We start from the raw sequence: 21,195 nt of genomic DNA on the forward strand, positions 1-21,195 counted from the left end.
AGAATCCGCCAAAAATTAAATTGACGAGCGAGAGCTTTTTCTACGTCGTCACGTGATCGGGATTGCGATGTCGCGCGATTGGACAAAAGTTGGATCGAGTAGCTCTGTGCTCGTTTAGTTTTGTCTGGCAGCACTTTTATACCAGCATTTATATATTGAATTTGAAAGGCTACACATTCAAAAATATTGAATTTGGAGAATTTATTTTTGAAATATTGGGATTATAATATAAAACTCTATGTGTAACAAAAAAAACATTCCTTTAAAATTTGTATTATTTTTTTAAATTTAATTCAGCAAAAAACGTTATTTAAAAAAATGTAACCATTTAATATTTGAATGGCACTGATGTACTTCAACACCAGAACAGCTTTTATTTTTAGATCCGATTACATCGGAAGAAGATGTCGACGCAATATTGACAAAGGTTGGATGAAAAACCTGCGATGAATATAAGTCGTTCAATCGTCATAAGGTGTAATCGAATACAACTTTATTGCCAGTTTGATGCACAAACAAACAAACAAAAGGAGTTTCTTCATAATCCTCGTCAACCAGTGAAGCGTCTACTGGTCGTGTGTGTGAGTGTGTGTGTGTGTGTGTGTGTGTGTGTGTGTGTGTGTGTGTGTGTGTGTGTGTGTGTGTGTATCAGAGATGTATGTGCAGCTTGTCAACATGTAGTTAAACCTGCTGTAAACACGACTCTCCGGTGACTGAACCGAGATCAGGTTTCAAGTGGGTCAAAGTCTTCTGTGCGAGGAGGAACATGTGGAGCAGCTGACTTTGTTTTCCTGAACTAGATGAAACGATGTGTCGACACCATCTTAAGAGTCCAGTTCCACTGCGAGCCAGGCCTGGCCGGGTCTCTGTTTAGACCGGAAAATATTCCTCTTATCATGTAGGAATGTTTCTGAGGGTTCGACACCAGTGATTATATCATTTTTAAACTTAGAGTGCCACCTACAGAGCTTCATGAAGCTTCATGAAGCTTCACGAAACTTCATCAACACCAGTGATGTGTTTATGAAGCTTTGTGAAGCTTAATGGAGCTTTTTTTTCTGTTTTTAAAGTGTCCACTAGATGGCACTCTCTTCTCTTTAATCTGTTGCTTTAAACATCTCTTCTAGTTGTATCATTTTTCAACTTAGAGCGCCACCTACAGAGCTTCATGAAGCAACACAAGTGATGTGTTTATGAAGCTTTGTGAAGCTTCATGGAGCAGTATCCTTCTTTTCAGAGGCCAGTAGATGGCACCGCTCTCTGCTCTACAATCTATTGCACCTTGAACCTATTGAACCTCTACTCCATTTTTAAACTGAGAGCGCCACCTATAGAGCTCGGTGAAATGTGACAATGCTTCATAAAGCTTTAGAAGCTTCATGGTGCAGTATCCTTTTTTTTTTCAGGGGCCACTAGATGTCACTCTCTGCTCTACAATCTAGTGCCTTGAACAGCTATTCCATTTAAAACCTCACGTAATTTTGAAAACAGAGAGCGCCACCTACAGAGCTGGAAGAATAAGACACTCATTGGTGAAGCTTCATCAGTGGATGTTGTAAATAAATTACCTAAAACTAGAATAAAATATTAAATACATTGAGCTCAGGAGAGATTTTATGGCACATTTTCACACTTGAAGTATATTTTACTCTGGTATCTACTATTAATATTAAACATTTAAATATAATTATTAATTTATATGTAGAATCTTGAAATAAAATGATCAAATATCACATATGTATAGCATTTGATTCCAGATCACGTCATTTACTTCTCAAGTGACCGAATCTCATGAATGTATTTATGTTGGTTGATGTTTATGTTTCAATAAAGTCAGATAAAATGCAGTAAAATAGTTTATTTTAATCCTACACTAAGAGGTTATGACCTCTTGTAAAAAGGGTGGTGTTATTTAGGCAGACGACAGCTCGGTGCTGCCCACTATGGACGAAAGGAGAAATGCTGTTTCCTGAAGTCCGATCCTGATTCAGAAGAAAAGTTTCAAGAACTTTGAATGTCAAGATAACTGTCGCTGTCTGACCTTGAGTTAAGAAACAGTTCAAATAAACAAACCATAACATATATAGCCACATCAGTAATAATCATATTGTTATTATTATTGTTGACATTTCCAGGTCTGCAAACAGGAAGTAGGAGAGTCTGCCAGTGTTTACTGGGACGAGCTGAAGAAAAGTCTTTAGTCGGAGGAGCACGAGCGAGGGCAGACTCTAAATAGCTCTTCTTTTCAAGTGCGAACGACGGATGAATCACGGAGAGGAAGAGAGAGAGAGTAAAGTCGGGAAAGTTGGCGAGAACGTTCCACATACGGCTGCTCTGTGAGAGTCACTGGAAGTGTGTGTGTGTGTGTGTGTGTGAGTGTGTGTGTGTGTCACCATCTGCTGCTGTGTTACAGAAAGTAGTCCACAGTAATCCATCCTGGATCCCAAACCAAGATTCGCTGGGCTCAGCACAAAGTTAGCTTCCATTCTGTGAGTTAGTTTTGTTAGTTTGTTATTTTTCAAGTGGATAAATTTACATTTTAACAAGTGAAGTATATTTAGAGAACTGTCTGGAGTGTGATCCAGATTTTATATCAGTCTAGAAAGCTTCATTTATCTTTGGTTTTCTCCTTCTTTTGGTCTTTAAAACAATGAATCAAGAGATAATTATGTATAAAACCTCATGGTCGACTACTCAACCTCAGTGTGAACCGTTGAACTGACCTTTAGAAACGTTTTCTTGTGCTATTTTAATCTTAATGTACATTTTTTTTTTTTTTTTAATATTTAAATACATACAAAGACATTTTAATTGTTTTTTCCCCCTTTAATTTCTAAGCTTTTATAATAAATAAAGAGTTAAAATTAAAGTTATACTCAATAACTGATTTAAAAAGTCAATTTATTTATATCTTATCATCAGTTTGTTTATTAATATTAAATTAGAAAATATCTTTCCTTTATTTTACTGCAACTTTATATATATCATTTATTCTATTATCAATTTTTGCCTGGATATGAATTGATTATAGAAGAAAAATACATTTTGTTCATACTTATCTTCATTGTTACCATGTTAGTTAATAATATTATAGTAGCTCTTATCTTATATTAGATACTCTTGTTTATTTTTGTATAAATTAATAACAATATCTTATGAACATTAAGTAAAAACATTTTAATTTTTAGATTAATCCTTCATGGTAGAAGTAAAAAATGATCTACATGGATTTGTTTAACTTTTATCTTAAATTTATTTTGGTTTAATATTAGAATAATATTCACAAACATTTATTTGAAAACAATTAAATACATTATATAGTTTGTGTTCGTTTATTTCGTCATTTATTTTTAAAACCAAAATATGAACAAACATCAGCTTTAAAAGCTGCTGGAGTCGACTGTATCCTCTCGTCCTCAGTCATCATTTGCGGAGGCGATAATGTCAGCTGGAAGTTTAATTGCGGCACAAAAATTACATAAATATAAACATGTTAATTATTAATTAATAAAATCTTAAAATGTTATTATACACTAATTTATTGACATATAAACCATAAAATAACTATGATAAAAATGTATTATTTTTCGAAAGCTGAAATGTTTTTTTAATCAATACATTGAAGTTGAATATGACACAGTATCGTGAAAAGAAATATCGTAATATATCAGTGTATTTTTCTAAAACCCCTACTCTACAATATGTGTACAATTCTTTTTGCACTTTAATATAAATTAGTTACTTATCACTTGTAAATAACTGGAGATCATGTTTACTTACATTAAAGTGGTGATTTTTACTCTTTATATGTGATATTTATCGTTATTAGTTAAACTCCATTCTTGTGTTAACGAGTTTATTTTATAGACATGTTATTGAAATATAAACCATCAACAACAGATATAAAAGAACTACATTAAACTCTACTGCTGGATGTTTGTTGTCGATCGCTGACACAATTTTCGCCGCGGCCTTGAGATTTTGATTCCTCTCGGTCCGACACAACAGATCAATCTACGAAAACGGCCGAGAGCTGAAACGTCGACCCGTGTTTCTTTTATCCACCCGAGGCAGATCGAGACCCGCGGTGTCAGTTTTCACCAAAAGAAATGAAACATTTCTCTCCGTCAGTTTGTTTCCTTCAGCAGCTCAAGCTGCACCTTCGCTGACACATCACGACACTTTCGCTTCATTCGTTTCGCTGTTTTTCTGCTCCGTCGACTGAATTTGAAACTTTTTTCCTCCCTTCACTGGAATCAACCTTTTTTTTTTATCATTCTGTCTGTTTATTTCCCTCTCTCCTCGTCTGTCTCCTGCCTCCTCTCATCTCAATGTTGACTCTCAGTGTTTGCTTCACTTTTCAGTGTTTTTTGGGCAGCGACCAAACACGAAAACGCTTGAGAGTGAAATCCACTGTTTTTCCATCGTGTCTTTAATAACTCGGCGCAGTTTCCACCCCTGCGTCTCATCCCGGAACATCAAAAGAAGCGCACCTAAAGGGCCAATTAGGACAGCAAAACATCTTTTTGAGTCACTTTGAAACACAGAGGAACAGCTTCAAGTTAATCTGAAGCTCCCAGCGAGCGTGCACGGACGTGCACGTGGACGTATAAATCTTTTATTTATGAAAGTTTTCCCTGCAAGGTTTTTGATCCCAGGTTCAGACGAGGTCACTCCTTCTGTTCTGTCTCACTTATTATTCACAAAATTAAGTTTTCTTTAAATTTCTTTTGATTCACACTTGGTTTGGTAACAAAAATGTGTTTAAAATATCCATATATAATATATATATATCTATATCTATAAAGAAAATTCAACCAAAATGAATGAAAATAAATATTAAAACATACAAATAACATACATAAAATGTATCAATAAAGGTTAGAACTAATTACATTTTTTGACATGAATTAAATACTTTTTTTAATTTGAGTTTTTGAAAAAAAGCAATTTATCATTTTCAATGTTCAGGTCCTTTAAAATATATTCCTCACATTTAAAACACCCCAAGTTATGACTTCTTATAACTGAGGGTTCTACGAATGCGTGCCTGTAGAGGGCGTCGCATGCATGATGTAGAATCTTCATTTGCATATTATCATGGGTGAGTGTTGAGTTAGTTATCAACTAAACTAGAGTTTATCTCAGTAGTGCAGCCTTTGATGTCTTCTTGAATAACTGTAAGTGTTTGCTCTCGTTCAACAACTTTTCGTTTTAAATATGTACGTTTTACATTATATTCAGCCTTGATTTTGATACAATCACAAAACAATAATACACTCAGATGGAAGAAGGTTTTAATACAATTAAATGAATGTAAGTAAATGTAATCCAATTAAAAATGAAATACATTTTAAAAATGGGTCAGAACTATGTAATAGTTATAGGTTTAATACATAATTATTTTTTTTTTTATAAAATTTGAATAAAAAAAACAAAAAGAAACTGAATAATAAAATTCAGTCCTTGGTCATAACAGTCCATGCTAACAGTCCATGCTAACAGTCCATGCTAACAGTCCATGTTAACAGTCCATGCTAACTGTCCATGTTAACTGTCCATGCTATCTGTCCATGCTAATTGTCCATGCTAAATGCCCATGCTAACTGCCCATGCTAACAGTCCATGCCAACAGTCCATGCTAACAGTCCATGATAACTGGCCAAGCTTATTGTCCATGCTAACTGTCCATGCTATCAGTGCATGCTAACATTTCATGCTAACAGTCCATGATAACTGGCCATGCTTACTGTCCATGCTAACTGCCCATGCTAACAGTCCATGATAACTGGCCATGCTTACTGTCCATGCTAACTGTACATGCTAACTGTCCATGCTAACAGTCCATGATAACTGGCCATGCTTATTGTCCATGCTAACTGTCCATGCTAACAGTCCATGCTAACAGTCCATGATAACTGGCCATGCTTACTGTCCATGCTAACAGTCCATACTTACAGTCCATGCCAACAGTCCATGCTAACTGCCCATGCTAACAGTCCATGCTAACAGTCCATGCTTAAAGTCCATGATAACTGACCATGCTAACTGTCCATGCTTATTGTCAATGCTAACTGTCCATGCTAACAGTCCATGATAACTGGCCATGCTTACTGTCCATGCTAATAGTCCATACTTACAGTCCATGCCAACAGTCCATGCTAACTGCCCATGCTAACAGTCCATGATAACTGGCCATGCTTATTGTCCATGCTAACTGTCCATGCTAACTGTCCATGCTAACTGTCCATGTTAACAGTCCTAGCTAACTGTCCATGCTAACAGTCCATCCTATCCTACTTATTAAATAAAATTAGCAAACATACTAAAATGTAAATTTATTAGTTTACAGCAAATAAAAAAAAAATGTTTTAACATAAAACAAGTTTTTCAAACCAAACAAAGCGAATTGATCCATTTTCTACGACGACAAAATAAGAACAAATGAACGATGTTGTGTTGATTTGTTTTCCAAGTTGTTACTTTTATTATGTTCTGCTCAAATCATCCAATAATTCATCAGCAGCTTCGACAGGAAACTGTAGTTTTTTAATCTTCTTTATTGCTGTTGAGTGGGAAGTGAATTCGAAGACTAATTGAAAACAAACAATTTAAAACAGAAATGACTGGTAAACCTCTGGCGGTGAAATCATCGGAGCCGGTTCTGGCAGTTGTGGAGTCAATAAATAATAAAACAAACTCCTCTCGTCCAAGAACGTCTCTGAGAAACTCCTGCTGTGAAGCTCCGGCGCCGACGACCTTTGACCCGAGAGATTTACGAGATGTAGTGCAGAAGATTCTCGGATGATTTTCACCTCGTCTTCTCAAAACATTTCACAGTTTTCAAACGAACCAGAGAAACATCATCTGACCTCGTTTCCAAACATGTGCGTCTTCATCGCTGACACTTCCTGCTCTACTTCCTGTCTCTCAATAAGAACCTATTAAAAACTCTGAGACAAACTTTAATAACGTTTATTAAAAGGTTAAGAATTAATCGTGAAAAATGACGTTATTAAGGTAATTAAAGGAAATATTATTTTGTCTATTATTGAAAACTGAACAAAGATGGTGGATTTCATTTATTTCTCATTTCTCAATAATATTGAAGTAGTTGTGCAAGCTTTTATTTTGAAGAAAGAGTTGCCAAAGGAAAGTGGTCAAGATTGAAAAAATGTAGTTTATTCATGGAAATTTTTTATAAATATTTATGGTTATTAGCATTATAACGCTAACGTGCTACTTCAAGTTAATGTATGAGAAGTTATAGAAAATACTTTATTTGTATTCATTCATGTATTGTTAGCTAATGCTAAGCGAATGCTAGTTTGTGAATTACTTTAACATGTTTATGGTTATTAGCATGCTAATGCTGAAGTACTACTTCAAGTTAATGCATGAGAAGTAATAAAAAATACTTTATTGTATTCACTCATTTATGGTTAGCTAATACTAAGCAGATGCTAGTTTCTGAGTGACTTAAACATGTTTATGGTTATTAGCATGCTAATGTTAAAGTGTTACTTGAAGTTAATCAATTAGAAGTTTTAAAAATAGTTTATTTGTATTAATTAATTTATTGTTAGCTGATGCTAAGCAAATGCTAGTTTGTGAATCACTTAAAAATGTTTATGTAATTAGCATGCTAATGCTAATGTGCTACTTGAAGTTAATCAATTATAAGTTATTACAAAAAAATATTTGTATTAATTCATTTATTGTTAGCTAATTATAAGCACATGCTAGTTTGTGAATGACTTAAACATGTTTATGGTTATTGGCAGGCTAATGCTAATGTGCTACTTGAAGTTAATCAATTATAAGTTATTACAAAAAAATATTTGTATTAATTAATTTATTGTTAGCTAATAATAAGCACATGCTAGTTTGTGAATGACTTAAACATGTTTATGGTTATTGGCAGGCTAATGCTAATGGCTACTTGAAGTTAATCAATTAGAAGTTATTACAAAAAAAAAAATTGTATTAATACATTTTTTTGTTAGCTAATAATAAGCACATGCTAGTTTGTGATTGACTTAAACATGTTTATGGTTATTAGCAGGCTAATGCTAATGTGCTACTTGAAGTTAATGAATTAGAAGTTATTACAAAAAAAATATTTGTATTAATTAATTTATTGTTAGCTAATGCTAAGCAAATGCTAGTTTGGAAGTCGATGCTATGCTAAATTCTAAGCTATCTTTTTTGTTTCTTTCGTTGCGAGGGTTTTTCAACTCACTTTGTGTTTGTGTTTGTGTTTGTGTTTATGTTTGTGTTTGTGTTTGTGTTTGTGTTTGTGTTTGTGTTTGTGTTTGTGTTTGTGTTTGTGTTTATGTTCTCATCATAAGAAAGCATTAAATATTGAAGGAGGGAACACTGGTCTCCAGCTGGTGTTTGCTGAGGTGTCGTGACAGACGTGATGGATTTGAGAGCTTCATGGTCTCGAGCTCCACATCTCTACGAACCTTCTGTCATCTGCTCCTCACTCTTCTCCTTCTTCTTGGTTCATCCATTCTTTGATGTTTCTTCCCGAGATCATGTGACGAGAGAATCTCGTGTCGACTCCACACACGAGTATTGATTCTGCTGATGGACACGTCTGTGCTGACTGATGGTTCCGTGTGCGAGACACAGGAAGTTGTTCGATGACCATGTTTTTAAGATGAGATGTTCGAGGCCTGAGGGCTGATGGAGAAGAAGTCGTGCAAGAAGAAAATCATTGGATGTTGAAGCGACAGAAGAGTCTCAGGTGTTGATTCAAGTCTCAATGTTTTTTCTCAGATGTTTTTTTTTTCAAGTATTTTCAGAAAGAAATGACAAGAAAAATCCTTTGAAGATTAGATTCTCGCTCCATTTATGCAAACCTTTCTCTGGCAACTTGTGTTTTTTCTTGCGTGTGTTTACTCTGGAAACTCCTGTTTCCTCCCACAGTTCGGACACATTGACGCATCAATCATCGATTTTAACGCAGATTCCGATTCACCAATTTTTTTCTGGTAGATAAAATACATTTGAGAAAATGATGATGTTATTATTTAAATATTATAATTAATCAAACAAACCTAAACAGCTCGAACAACACTGTATAAAGGACATTTAAGGAAAGGACATTTAAAGGAAAATAAATAACAAATAAACAATAAAGAAAAGGAATTAAACTATAAAATGTAAAATAATACAATTAATTACGAATAAACAATGAAAAAAACTAATTAAAATATAAAATCAAAATAATAAATTAAATAACTAATAAACAATAAAAAACGAATTAAAATATAAAATCAAAATAATACATCAAATAACAAATAAACAATAAAAACAATAAATAACACATAAACTTTAAAGCAAACTAATTAAAATATAAAATTAAAATGATACAATAAATAACAAATAAACAATGAAAAACAATAATAAAACAATGCAATAAATAAAAAATAAACAATCATCAAAATAATAAAATACATAAAACAACAAATAAGCATAACAAATAAATATATAAATAATAGAATAAATAACAAACAAACAATAAAACAATAATCAAAATAATAGAATAAATAACAAATTAACAATAAAACTAACAACTAGAATAATGCAATAAATCAGAAATGAACAATGAAAAACAATAATTAAAATATAGAAATTACACAAATACCGAAAAACAGATTACAAAATAATTAAAAACATTATATATATTTGTTTGTAATAGTAATAGTAATAGTAAATTTTTATCATTTATATTTATATACAAAAACAAACGTCTCAGTATGAAAACTCTGAGCTTCTGCTGCAAAACAAAAGTAATGTAATAAAGAGAATCAATGAAATAATATCTTGTGTGAGTTACGACACAGTAATAACCAAGTAATACCAAGTAATACCAAGTAATACCAAGTAATAAGTTGAGTTCCACTGAGTCACGACTGTTCCTACATTGTACTGCTTTAATAGTTTCAAGATAACAGTTTGATTCCCATCTGAGCTGCTGCAGTTCCTCTGTAAATAAATCATGTCTCCTGATGATGCGTGGAAACACAAGAAGAGTTTGATTGACAGGACAAACGCATGAGTCGCAGCAGAGACGAGGAGCTGAAAATAAACAACAATTCAAGATCCTCTCGCTATTGTGTCAAACTTAGACCGAGATTAAACGCTTAATCCAGTTATTTAGAGACGAGCAGAGACAATAGTTAGTTCTTATCAGAAGGGAGTTCAGTGACGATGAGGAGACGATATATATTATATATTATATATATTTATGTGTGTTTGAAGATGAAGGTATATAAATATAAGATAAATAAAGATGGTGACACTCGCTCGCTCTGTTCTTTCAATGAGTCTCAAACTAATCTCACTTGGAAACGTTCCTGGTTTGTATCTTCTTCGTCTGTCGTTCTTTATCTTCCACCTCTTTTCTCTTTAGAGACATTTGAAAAAGATGGATGGATGGATGGATGGATGGAGAAAGGGAGGGAGGGATGGATGGATGGATGGATGGATGGATGGATGGATGGATAGATGGATGGATGGGTGGGTGGGTGGGTGGATAGATGGATGGATGGATGGATGGATGGATGGATGGATGGATGGGTGGATGGATGAATGGGTGGGTGGATAGATGGATGGATGGATGGATGGATGGATGGATGGATGATGGAGGGATGGATGGATGATGGAGGGATGGAGGAAGGGTGGAATGAATGGATGGATGGATGGATGGATGGGTGGTTGGATGGATGGATGGATGGATGGATGGATGGATGGGTGGATGGATGGGTGGATGGATGGATGGATGGATGGATGGATGGATGGATGGATGGATGGATGGATGGGTGGGTGGATTGATGGATGGATGGAGGGATGTATGGATGATGGAGGGATAGAGGGATGGGTGGAATGAATGGATGGATGGATGGATGGATGGATGGATGGATGGATGGATGGATGGATGGATGGATGGATGGTGAATATATAAAGTGAATTGATGAAAAGTAAAGAAAATATAAAAATATATGAGTCAATTATCGATACAATTATAAGGAAAAAATATTGCATTTTGATGTATTTTATGATAAGGGTAAGTAAAGATTAATTTAAAAATAATAAATTCTCCTTTGGAAGTATTTAAAAAAATGTCTGGAGGCACAAATAAATTAAACACGTGTTGAAAAAAGAAAACTAAGATACAAAATGTTATGGATGTTGAAAATGTGAAAAAAAATGGTGTCAATAATAATGAATACAAATGATTATATTTAGGTATGGTTTAGAATAAGTGTTTAGAAAATGAATTAAATTTTAATAAAATGTAATATTGGTCACCAAATTTATGTCACTTATGGAATACCTTCATATCAAGTTACTACACTCACTTCTTCAGAAATCTTTAAAATCAATATTTTCATGCCATTTTCTGTAAACATTTCGTAATAACTTTGTAATTACAACTCCGATGGTCACCAAATCTATGTCACTAATGGAGGATCTTCATATCAAGTAACTACACTTGTTACTTTTTCTTTTCTTTTTTTTGTGGAAATCTTTAAAATCTATAATTGAATGCAACGTTTCCTAAACATTGTGTAATAAATTTGTAATTAAAACTCCGATGGTCACCAAACTTACGTCACTTATCGAAGACCTTCAAATCATGTTACTACACTCAATCCTTTTCAGATTTTCCATTAAATTCTTTAAAATCTTTTTTTAATTTACAAATGTACGTCACTTACATACTTACTTAGGTCAGTCTGTCAAACTGAGCCTGAGAGACCTGGGTGTTGTATTTGATAAAGACATGTCTCTTGTTCGACACTGAAGAAAACTGACCAGAAACTGTTTCCTTCAACTGAGAAAAATCTCTAAACTTAGGAAAATGTTGTCGGAACATGATCTGGAGCTTGTAATGCGTTTGTTTCTTCTCGTCTGGACTATTGTAACAGTTTGTTTTCATGTCTTAATAAGAAGGATGTGTCTCGTCTGCAGTTGATTCAGAACTCTGCAGCCAGAATTCTGACCCGCTCAAGTAGGAGAACTCACATTTCTCTGATCCTTAAAACTCTTCACTGGCTTCCAGTTTCTTTCAGGATCAACTTTAAAATTCTGGTTCTTACTTTCAGAGCTATTCATGGTCAGACCTTCCATCAGTGATCTGATCCAGCCTTACACCCCAGCTCGGGCTCTGAGGTCTGTGGATCAGAATCTACTTATGGTTCCTGAACACGGCTCAGGACCAGAGGAGAGAAATCTTTACAGGCTGTTGCTCCTAAGCTTTGGAACGATCTTCTCTCTCTTTGCGCTTGATGGAGTCTACTGACTCCTTTAAGAAACATCTTAAGACGTTTCTATTTGTTCAGGCTTTTCCTTGATTTTCTGGAACTCCTGTGTGGTTCTCAGTATTATCTTGATCTTTAAAGTATGTACTTTTTTGAGTATTGTTTTGATTGTTTAAGCGCTTTGTGACCCTGGTCTCGAAAAGCGCTATATAAATAAATATTACATACTTACTTACTTATGGTTTCTTATCGTCTTCATCTGCATCATCTTCTCCTGCTTCTATATCTTCCACATCTTCTCTCCTTGAGCAACATGTCTGCAGGCACAGCTACCAAACACAAATACTCAGAAATAAACATTGACTCCAGCTGCTGCTGCTGCTGCTGCTGCTGCTGCTTCCAGACGTGAAATGAGTTTCGGGAGCGAAACACATTGAGACGTTTAGAGGCCGAAGATGTACGTCGACGCCGCGGAGGCGTGAACACGAGCACGAGTTCCAAATGTGAGCAACACTTCCCTGAGGCGCCGATCATACAATCTGTGATCGGAGCTGCTGCCATGTGTCGGGGTGTGTGAGCACATGTGTGTGTGTGTGTGTGTGTGTGTGTCATGGCGGGTGATGCTCCCCACTGGTGTGCGTTCTGTCTCTCTCGCTCACAACTCTGTTCACAGCTTTTCTGTTCCTCGGCAGAAGTCAATCTCTTCCGCTGAATCTTCCCATATGGCTCCGAACGAGCGCGTCGGCTTCATTATTTACCTCCAGCAAACAGAGTCGCTTCACTTCGCTCTCATTTTTACACATTAATGGTGTCGTAGTTTTTCCATCTGTAAACACATCACACTCTCGTTTGTGTTTTTGCCTTTTTTTTTGTTCACAGTGAATAACAGATGACATTTTTTTTATCTTAATGTAGCTTTAATGGTCATTAAACTCCTTAAATATGATGAATATATTCAATATATACAATAGTTTTTCTCACAATGTCGTATCAATATTCGACAGAGGTCGATGTATACAAACACAACAGAAAAATAAAGTAATAAAATTAAAAAACGCAAAATATATATATACAACGATACATATATATAACGATTAACATGTAAATATTCACGACGTACGGTCAACTTGTGTTGCAATTACACTTCCATACACTAGATGGAAGCAGTCATTACGTAGCTAAAGGAACATTGAAGTCCTGCGAAATCACTGGCTATGACTGAGGACGAGAGGATACAGTAGACTCCAGCAACTTTTGTTTCATCTATCAGAATAATAACAAACAGTTTTACAACATCACAATGAGTGTTTTTATCCTTTTATTAGAGGTGTGTATTGGCAAGAATCCATCATACGTATTACGACACAGGGGCAGCATTACATCGATATATCGTGATACTGTAGTAACAAGGATACACGTGTATTGTCGAGTACTTGACTCTGGTGTTGTAGTATTTACAGACCACATGACTCTTGACAAAGTCGTAACTGCTTTCATTTGTTTTCAAACTAAAATATATCCAAACATCAGCTTTAAAAGCTGCTGGATTCGACTGTATCCTCTCGTCCTCAGTCATCTTGCGGGATTCAATTGTTTCTTCTGATGCGGAGGATGTAATGGACTTTAAATTGCAACACAAAAATAAATAAATCATGTTTTCATGTTTATTTTAAAATTAAAAAATCACTACACTGCTGTAGTGAAGTACAGTCTTGGGAAAAAATGTTTTGTAACATTTAAATGCATAAATATTTATATATATTTTCTATTTGAAATTAATTCATGAACATTCTTATAGATCCAAGGTTTCTTATATAGACCTATATGTCCGACTGTATATCCTAATGAATCCTGTACTTAATCTCAAATATAAATATAAGACTTTGAAACAGATTTAAATCAGAGTTTTTTTTCCAGACACATTTGCATCCGTTGAGTAGTTCAGTGGCTTCCATTAGTTTTGGTCTCACATCTCTTTAAACCGCTGCCGAGACAAGAGTTAATCCTCCGTCGTAAATCAGCCGTAAATATCATTTCCACGCCATCAGGTGGAGGAGATTCTCGGAGCAACGATCCTCCTGGACTCTCCTCCGCCCCCGGTTCATATTGACCCGAGAGCAATTCAGAGGTTCTTTCATCAAGCCGGTCCGACACCAGCTCTTGATGGATCTGTTTCCAACACCGTTCACCATCCCATCCTTTCTCCGCCTCCCCCCCGCCTACTCTTCTAGTCTAATCTCCCTCTCTACGACTTTAAGCTTCTTTCCCTTCTTTTACGGCTTTTTTTTTTTTTTTTTCCATTTCGCTTTTCAAGTCCTGAGAGCTAATCTGCCGACACACACTCCCGAGAGCAGCCGGCGAACGAGTGTAATGGAGTGTTATGGATGGATGGAAGGAACCGATAGGTGCGGAGAAATGAAAGTGGGATGGATAGCAGCGACGGTTTTCACGATATCGAGGGAAAATAACGGGAATTCTGAATGAAAAATTCTCCATTTATGATCTATAATGCGTAGAATATCAGTACTATGTACTGTATTTCGTTTATATTACCTCTAAAGTGCAACAAAGGTTCTAGAAAGATTAACTTCTGCTCCTTAAATGTTCATATAAATCATAAAACTGTGCACAGACTTATCCAGGAAACAAATACGGTCTTTATAATGGAGGAAATAAACGTTAAAAACGCTAGAAAACAACACAAACGTGGTCAATTCGATCACTTCCCAATTCATCTCACAGGAAGATGGCAGTAGAAAACGGGGGGAGTTGGTATTAGAGGAAGACAAAGGAAAGATAAAAGAAAAGGATTAACGTGGATTAGAGAAGAAACGTGTCGGACCAGATGTTCGGGCGCTGGAACGTTAAGAGACGGAGAGATGGTCAAGATTTGTGTCTTGGTTAACGTTACGATGTTTTTAATCTTCACTATGTAACTTTACCAGATACGTTTTGAGCAGTTGCTCAGATTTTTCACACGGAGAGTAACAAATGCTTGGCAACAGTGAAACAAATATTTAATATTGTAGCGACACTGGAACCGACACCAGGGGGAGCCAGAAACAAGAATTTCAAACATACGTATTGGGCCTTTTGGGACTCGCTCGGTTTAACCCTGGTGTTATCTCAGGGTCAAAGTGACCCCGAAGGCCTGAAAACAAATGTGTTTGTGGTATCCCTTTGTTTTGTCTCTGAGTAAAGTGGCCCTGTTGTATCTGGGTCAAGATAAACGACCTCCACCATCATGTACCACCTTGACCCAGAGACAACACAAGGGATACCACAAACACATTTGCTTTAGGGCCTTCAGGTCACCTTGACCCTCAGACAACACAAGGGATACCACAAACACATTTGTTTTCTGGTCTTCGGGTCACCCTGACCCAGAGATAACAGTGTTAAGGGAGTTCTGTTGTGGCTTTTTAAATGCTCAAAAAGTTATAGAATTGTATAAATAGAAATAAATGTGTGTAACAGCTTTATTTAGTGTGTATTTTGTTTTCATATACTTTTTTCCTTCTTTTATTTTTCCTTTAGTTATTTTAGTGTTACTTATTTAAAAAAAAAAATTCTCTGTATTCCTGTTTGTATTTCTCATCTGATATTTAAAGTGTTATTTATGATATCGTCATTATTTTTGTTTGTTATACGTAATATTACTAAAATGTCAGACAGAAAAAAGTTTTCTTCTTTCTATCCAGACAAGATTTTCTCCTTCCCAGCATCCAATCTGTTTTACAGTATCTAGTTTATGTAGGTATTGATCCAACACCAGAACCACAACACGATAAAGTCTTCTTGATTTATTGTTTCATGTTTCTACTCACGGGGACTTCCTGTCATCGCGAGGTCACACAGTTTTATCAGCAACACTTTATGAGTGACTAGAATTCAAAAGTTTGATCATGTTTATGTCCATAGTTGAGATGCACAGTAAGTCCATCATCATGACAATGTTTTGAATTATTGCTTTATAAAGTTCTCGTCTGTAATCTGGGCGAACGAGAGGTTACGAGAGTCCATTATGACGTAATAATGGCTTCACTCCTCCTCCAGCCAGCTGTACTCACACCCCCGCTTTGTTTATACAACGAGTCCCTTGGAAGGGGAGACTTCCGGGATTGATGACACGCGGTGACAAACCTCCATGTTTGACCAATCGCAGCAGAGTGGGTGTGGTCATAGTCAACAAGATCTCATCTCCAGAAAGTGTTTTCAGTGTGAAGAGTTTAAATAATTTTCTAATGTCAATATTTCAAAGGAAAGAAAGTTTTGTACAAATACACACTGATGATACAATAGAGTCACACATCACAACAACACACACACACTGATTATACAATAGAGTCACACATCACAACAACACACACACACTGATGATACAATAGAGTCACAACAACACACACACACTGATGATACAATAGAGTCACACATCACAACAACACACACACACTGATGATACAATAGAGTCACAACAACAAACACACACTGATGATACAATAGAGTCACAACAACACACACACACTGATGATACAATAGAGTCACACATCACAACAACACACACACACTGATGATACAATAGAGTCACACATCACAACAACACACACTAAAATCAACACATTAGATGCTCTTGGAGATATTAAAGAACCAAACTCTTACAAAAGACGGAATATTTTATCTTTTTTAGATAGTACTACATATTTAAATACATGTATTGTTGCTAACTAGGTCAGGACCAGCGACGCTCCTTGTTCGCTCTGTTGAAAACAAGACATTTAACACAACACAGAACGTAATCTGACGGACTCATTACAACAACACCCTTTACTTACGGTGCCAATCAAACTTCCACGAGGCATTTCTACACACTGCTCTAGTTACTGTTAGATTAAAATAATCATATACGCCATACTTAAATTAATGCTAAAAGATAATCAAAATATAAAGTATAAATTACTCGCTTCATCTAAGAGTTTAAACGCTTGACTACACATTCACAATCAACATTCCACTCCAGACTGATTCACTGGTTCGAGGCAAGCTTGGATCAGAATTAAAGATATGACACCGGTTATTTAAAACATCTGTTTATCTGCAAATCACACCTTAAATCGTAGATCAAGGAACGAAGCAAGACACACCCGGGAAAGGGGGGCTAAAAGACGGAAGAGAAGATAACCCCCGCCCGAGAACAGTTGAATGATTAGATTACAAGAAAACAAATCAGGATGTCTCTCCGCGGGGTGATCGTGACACAGGGAACTTGAAAGAACAATTTGGCCGGAAAGGAGACGGGAAATTTGCCTTAAATATAGCGATGTTTCTACAGCTCGGGACCTTTTTCTGCCTATTGACCTTTACAATCGCCGGGAGAAGGTGCGTCCGGTCGATCGTAATTGAAAGCTTGTATTATGTTTGACTTGGACCCGTTACAAACTCTGGATTGTTCATCTTTCTCCACGACGCGAAGTATAAGACCCGGGGACGGCAGTGACATCGCTGGTGGAGCGACGGAAGCGACCGCATTGTTTTGATCGTTTCATTAGCCACGGCTTGATTGGTCGCTACAATGCTGTATTTAAATTCTTTATTTCTCCGTCAAAAGTGATGGTGGTTACTGGGCGGCCAAGCATCACGAGAACCTTTCCAGGTCACTGCTACCGAAAGGGTTGTCGAGAGGGAGGAGGATGACACGCTCTAGAATCTCTCGGAGGTTTGTTTGTTTTTTCACGCCGGTGACTCATCGTCACATCCTCGTATCAAAAACGATATTTTTCCATGAATCAACAACATCCTGGTTCTTGTGAATCACTTCTGCTCCACTTGCGCTCTGGCGGCGAAGCATACGGTGAGGCTAGAAGAGGGAGGGAGAGAGAGGGAGGGAGAGGAAGAGAGGAGGAGCACCGGGAGGAGGAGAAGAGAGGGTTACGATGGTAGGGAGAGGGTTCTGCAGAGATCGGCCATTAGAGGAGGAAAGAGCAGGAAAGTGAGAAGCTTTTTTTTTTCTTCCACGAAACTCGTGAGCAGACACTTGTCGCGGCGGCAACAGGAAGTCATGGGGGCCGTGGTGGGAACGCTGACCATGCAGACCAAGCAGAGGAGGCCGTCCCGGGGTGAGGGAACACACACACACACACACACACACTCAATCATTCGACAAACTTTTTGACGTCTACATGCAGGGCACCACCAGGGTGTGTGTGAAGTGTGTCAAGTGTGAGGAATGTCAGACCAACAGGTGTAAAGAAAAATATTCCATAAAGTTGTACTGATGTCAGTTATTGTCGCGGCGCTCATCTTTTATTCATGGGAGGCTTCTTGACTCGGTGTTGCATTGATGCTGATCCACACACACACACACACCGACACACACACACACGTCGAAGGTGTTTGTCACTCAGCTCACACACGCTGCTTTTCCATCTTGCTGTTACCTTGGAAGCACCGTCGCCATGGCAACAAAAAAGATGTCAGTTTTGGGACTTGATGAGGTTTTGAGTGAGTCGAGTCCAAAACGAGACGAGAGGATCGACAGGTGCGAGTCCTCGTCACCTGTTGGCTCGAACCCGACCGATGCATCATCGTCACGACTCCCGGGTGTGTGCGCTGACTTTAAATGTGTGTGTGTGTTGAGCTATGATCTGGTGCAAATGAGTCCAAGTGTTTTTTGTTTTTTTTTCTCTTGGGCTTTAAGCAGAAGCACAAACGTGTTGCTGGAATAATGAGGCGTCTTCAGAAGCTCCACACGTTTGTAAACGTGTGGTTTTCGGAGTCAGTTTCTCGCACAGGAACATATTTTTTCCTGCAGCAAATGACCTGGAAAAAAAAACATGAAAGCGTTTGAAGATGTCTGAGCTGGTGTGTGTGTGTGTGTGTGTGTGTGTGTGTGTGTGTGTGTGTGTGTGTGTGTGTGTGTGTCGACGCTTGTTCTCTGGTGTTGTCGATGTGTTGTTATCCAGGATCACAACATTGGCAGCAGCTCTTACACCAGAGCGTCACGAAGCCTCGGCACTAATATCGTGAGATTAAATTCCTACGTGATGGATTCTCCGCGCGACCTCCTGCTGGGAAGATTCAATAAAAAAAATAAAATAAAAAAATAAAAATAAGGAACATCAGTTTTGGACGTCAATAAAAATATAGAGGTTTCTAGTAATAGTAAAGAAAATGAATTCATTTTAAATCAAAGCAATATTGTTATTTAATAGAATGTGATTTTCAAAATAAAAAGATAGGAGGTGTGTATTTGCAAGAATCTGGTGACACGTATCACGATACAGGGTCAACGACACGTTGTATCGTGCTACTGTAGTAACAAGTATATATGTGCAGTATTGTCGAGTACTTGACTCTGGTGTTGTCGTATTTACAGACCACATGACTCTTGACAAAGTCGTAACTGCTTTCATTTGTTTTCAAACCAAAATATGTCCAAACATCAGCTTTAATAGCTGCTGGAGTCACTGTATCCTCTCGTCCTCAGTCATCACTGTATCCTCTTGTCCTGAGTCATCCCTGTATCCTCTCGTCATCAGTTATCACTGTATCCTCTCGTCCTCAGTCATCACTGTATCCTCTCTTCCTGAGTCATCTCTGTATCCTCTCGTCCTCAGTCATCCCTGTATCCTCTCGTCCTCAGTCATCACTGTATCCTCTCGTCATCAGTCATCACTGTATCCTCTCGTCATCAGTCATCCCTGTATCCTCTCGTCCTCAGTCATACCTGCATCCTCTCAGTCCTTCTGTCCTCTTTTAAGTTTTCTTATTGTCGTGTAAAAAGACAACAAAAAGGAAAAACAATCTATCTATACGATACGTTTTACGATACGATATATTGTCTTACTGTAGTACCAAGGATATATGTGTAGTATTGTCCAGTACTTGACTCTGGTGTTGCAGAATTTACAGAAAACATGACTCTTGACGAAGTCGTAACTGATTTAACTTGTTTTCAAACCAAAAATATGTCCAAACATCGGCTTTAAAAGATGCTGGAATCACTGTATCCTCTCGTCCTCAGTCATCATCCGTCAGGATATCTTTGTTCCTTTAGCTTTAGAACATAAAGTTTGATTGCAACACAAAATGAAAATGTAGTCCACTGTATCCTCTTGTCCTTAGTCATCACCAAGATCTTGTCATTGTTCTTATAGATACGGAGGACGTAGTGAATGATGCCATCTAGCTGTCGGAAATTCAACCGTGTAGTGGAACCTGATGACCACTAGGTGGTACTCTACTGTTGACATGGTTGGAGGTGTGTGGATGGATCGGGGTAGAGAATAAAAAAGTATTTGAAAGCGTTGTTGTGTGTCTCATATGAAACTAACTACAGAGTTGAGCTACAACATCGTACATGGCGTTAGAAGTTGGCGAAAGTGAAGCAAGCTAAAGCTAATGCTATTCAACTAAAAAAACAGTGAGTTTGTCGCCTAAGGAGGAGAAAGGATTGGATCAGAACGGACCAAGTTTTTTCAATACCTCCTCCGGGAAATTTCAACTTTGACGAGCGAAACAGTTGGACTCAGTGGCAGCGGTGTTTGGAGCGATTGCTTCGGGATCGCAGAGAAGTCTGAGGCGAACCAGAGAACAATAATATGAAACTAACTACAGTGTTGAGCTACAACATCGTACAAACTGCATCACAAAAATGAGCAAAAGCTTTAAAAACTGCTCTAGTCCTCTGTATCCTCTCATCCTCAGTCATCGCCAGGATCATGGTTCTTATCGATGTGGAGGACGAAATGACTGCTGCCACCTAGTGGTCGGAAGTTTAGCTGCATCACAAAAATGAGCAAAAGCTTTAAAAGCTGCTGGAGTTCACTGTATCCTCTCATCCTCAGTCATCGCCAGGATCATTGTTCTTATTGATGTGGAGGACGTAATGACTGCTGCCACCTAGTGGTCGGAAGTTTAGCTG

At 37.1% G+C, this 21,195-nt stretch overlaps 1 protein-coding gene across 2 annotated transcripts in view; it reads left to right on the forward strand.

Moving 5' to 3' along the window:
• Positions 1-21,195, forward strand: part of kcnip1a (Kv channel interacting protein 1 a) — a 64,648-nt gene that overhangs the window by 17,134 nt on the left and 26,319 nt on the right. Inside the window, exon 1 of one of the 2 annotated variants that reach the window (XM_087798539.1) lies at positions 18,228-18,388. The exons of the other annotated variant lie outside the window; for it this stretch is intronic. Within the exon in view, the coding sequence (XP_087654665.1) occupies positions 18,331-18,388 (58 nt within the window). The 5' untranslated portion in view covers positions 18,228-18,330. Of the gene's footprint in view, positions 1-18,227; positions 18,389-21,195 lie in introns of those variants that run through there. 2 annotated transcript variants of the gene reach the window in all.

This window comes from Callionymus lyra, chromosome 9, assembly GCF_982586985.1.
Source record: "Callionymus lyra chromosome 9, fCalLyr1.hap1.1, whole genome shotgun sequence".
Lineage (NCBI taxonomy): Eukaryota > Metazoa > Chordata > Actinopteri > Syngnathiformes > Callionymidae > Callionymus > Callionymus lyra.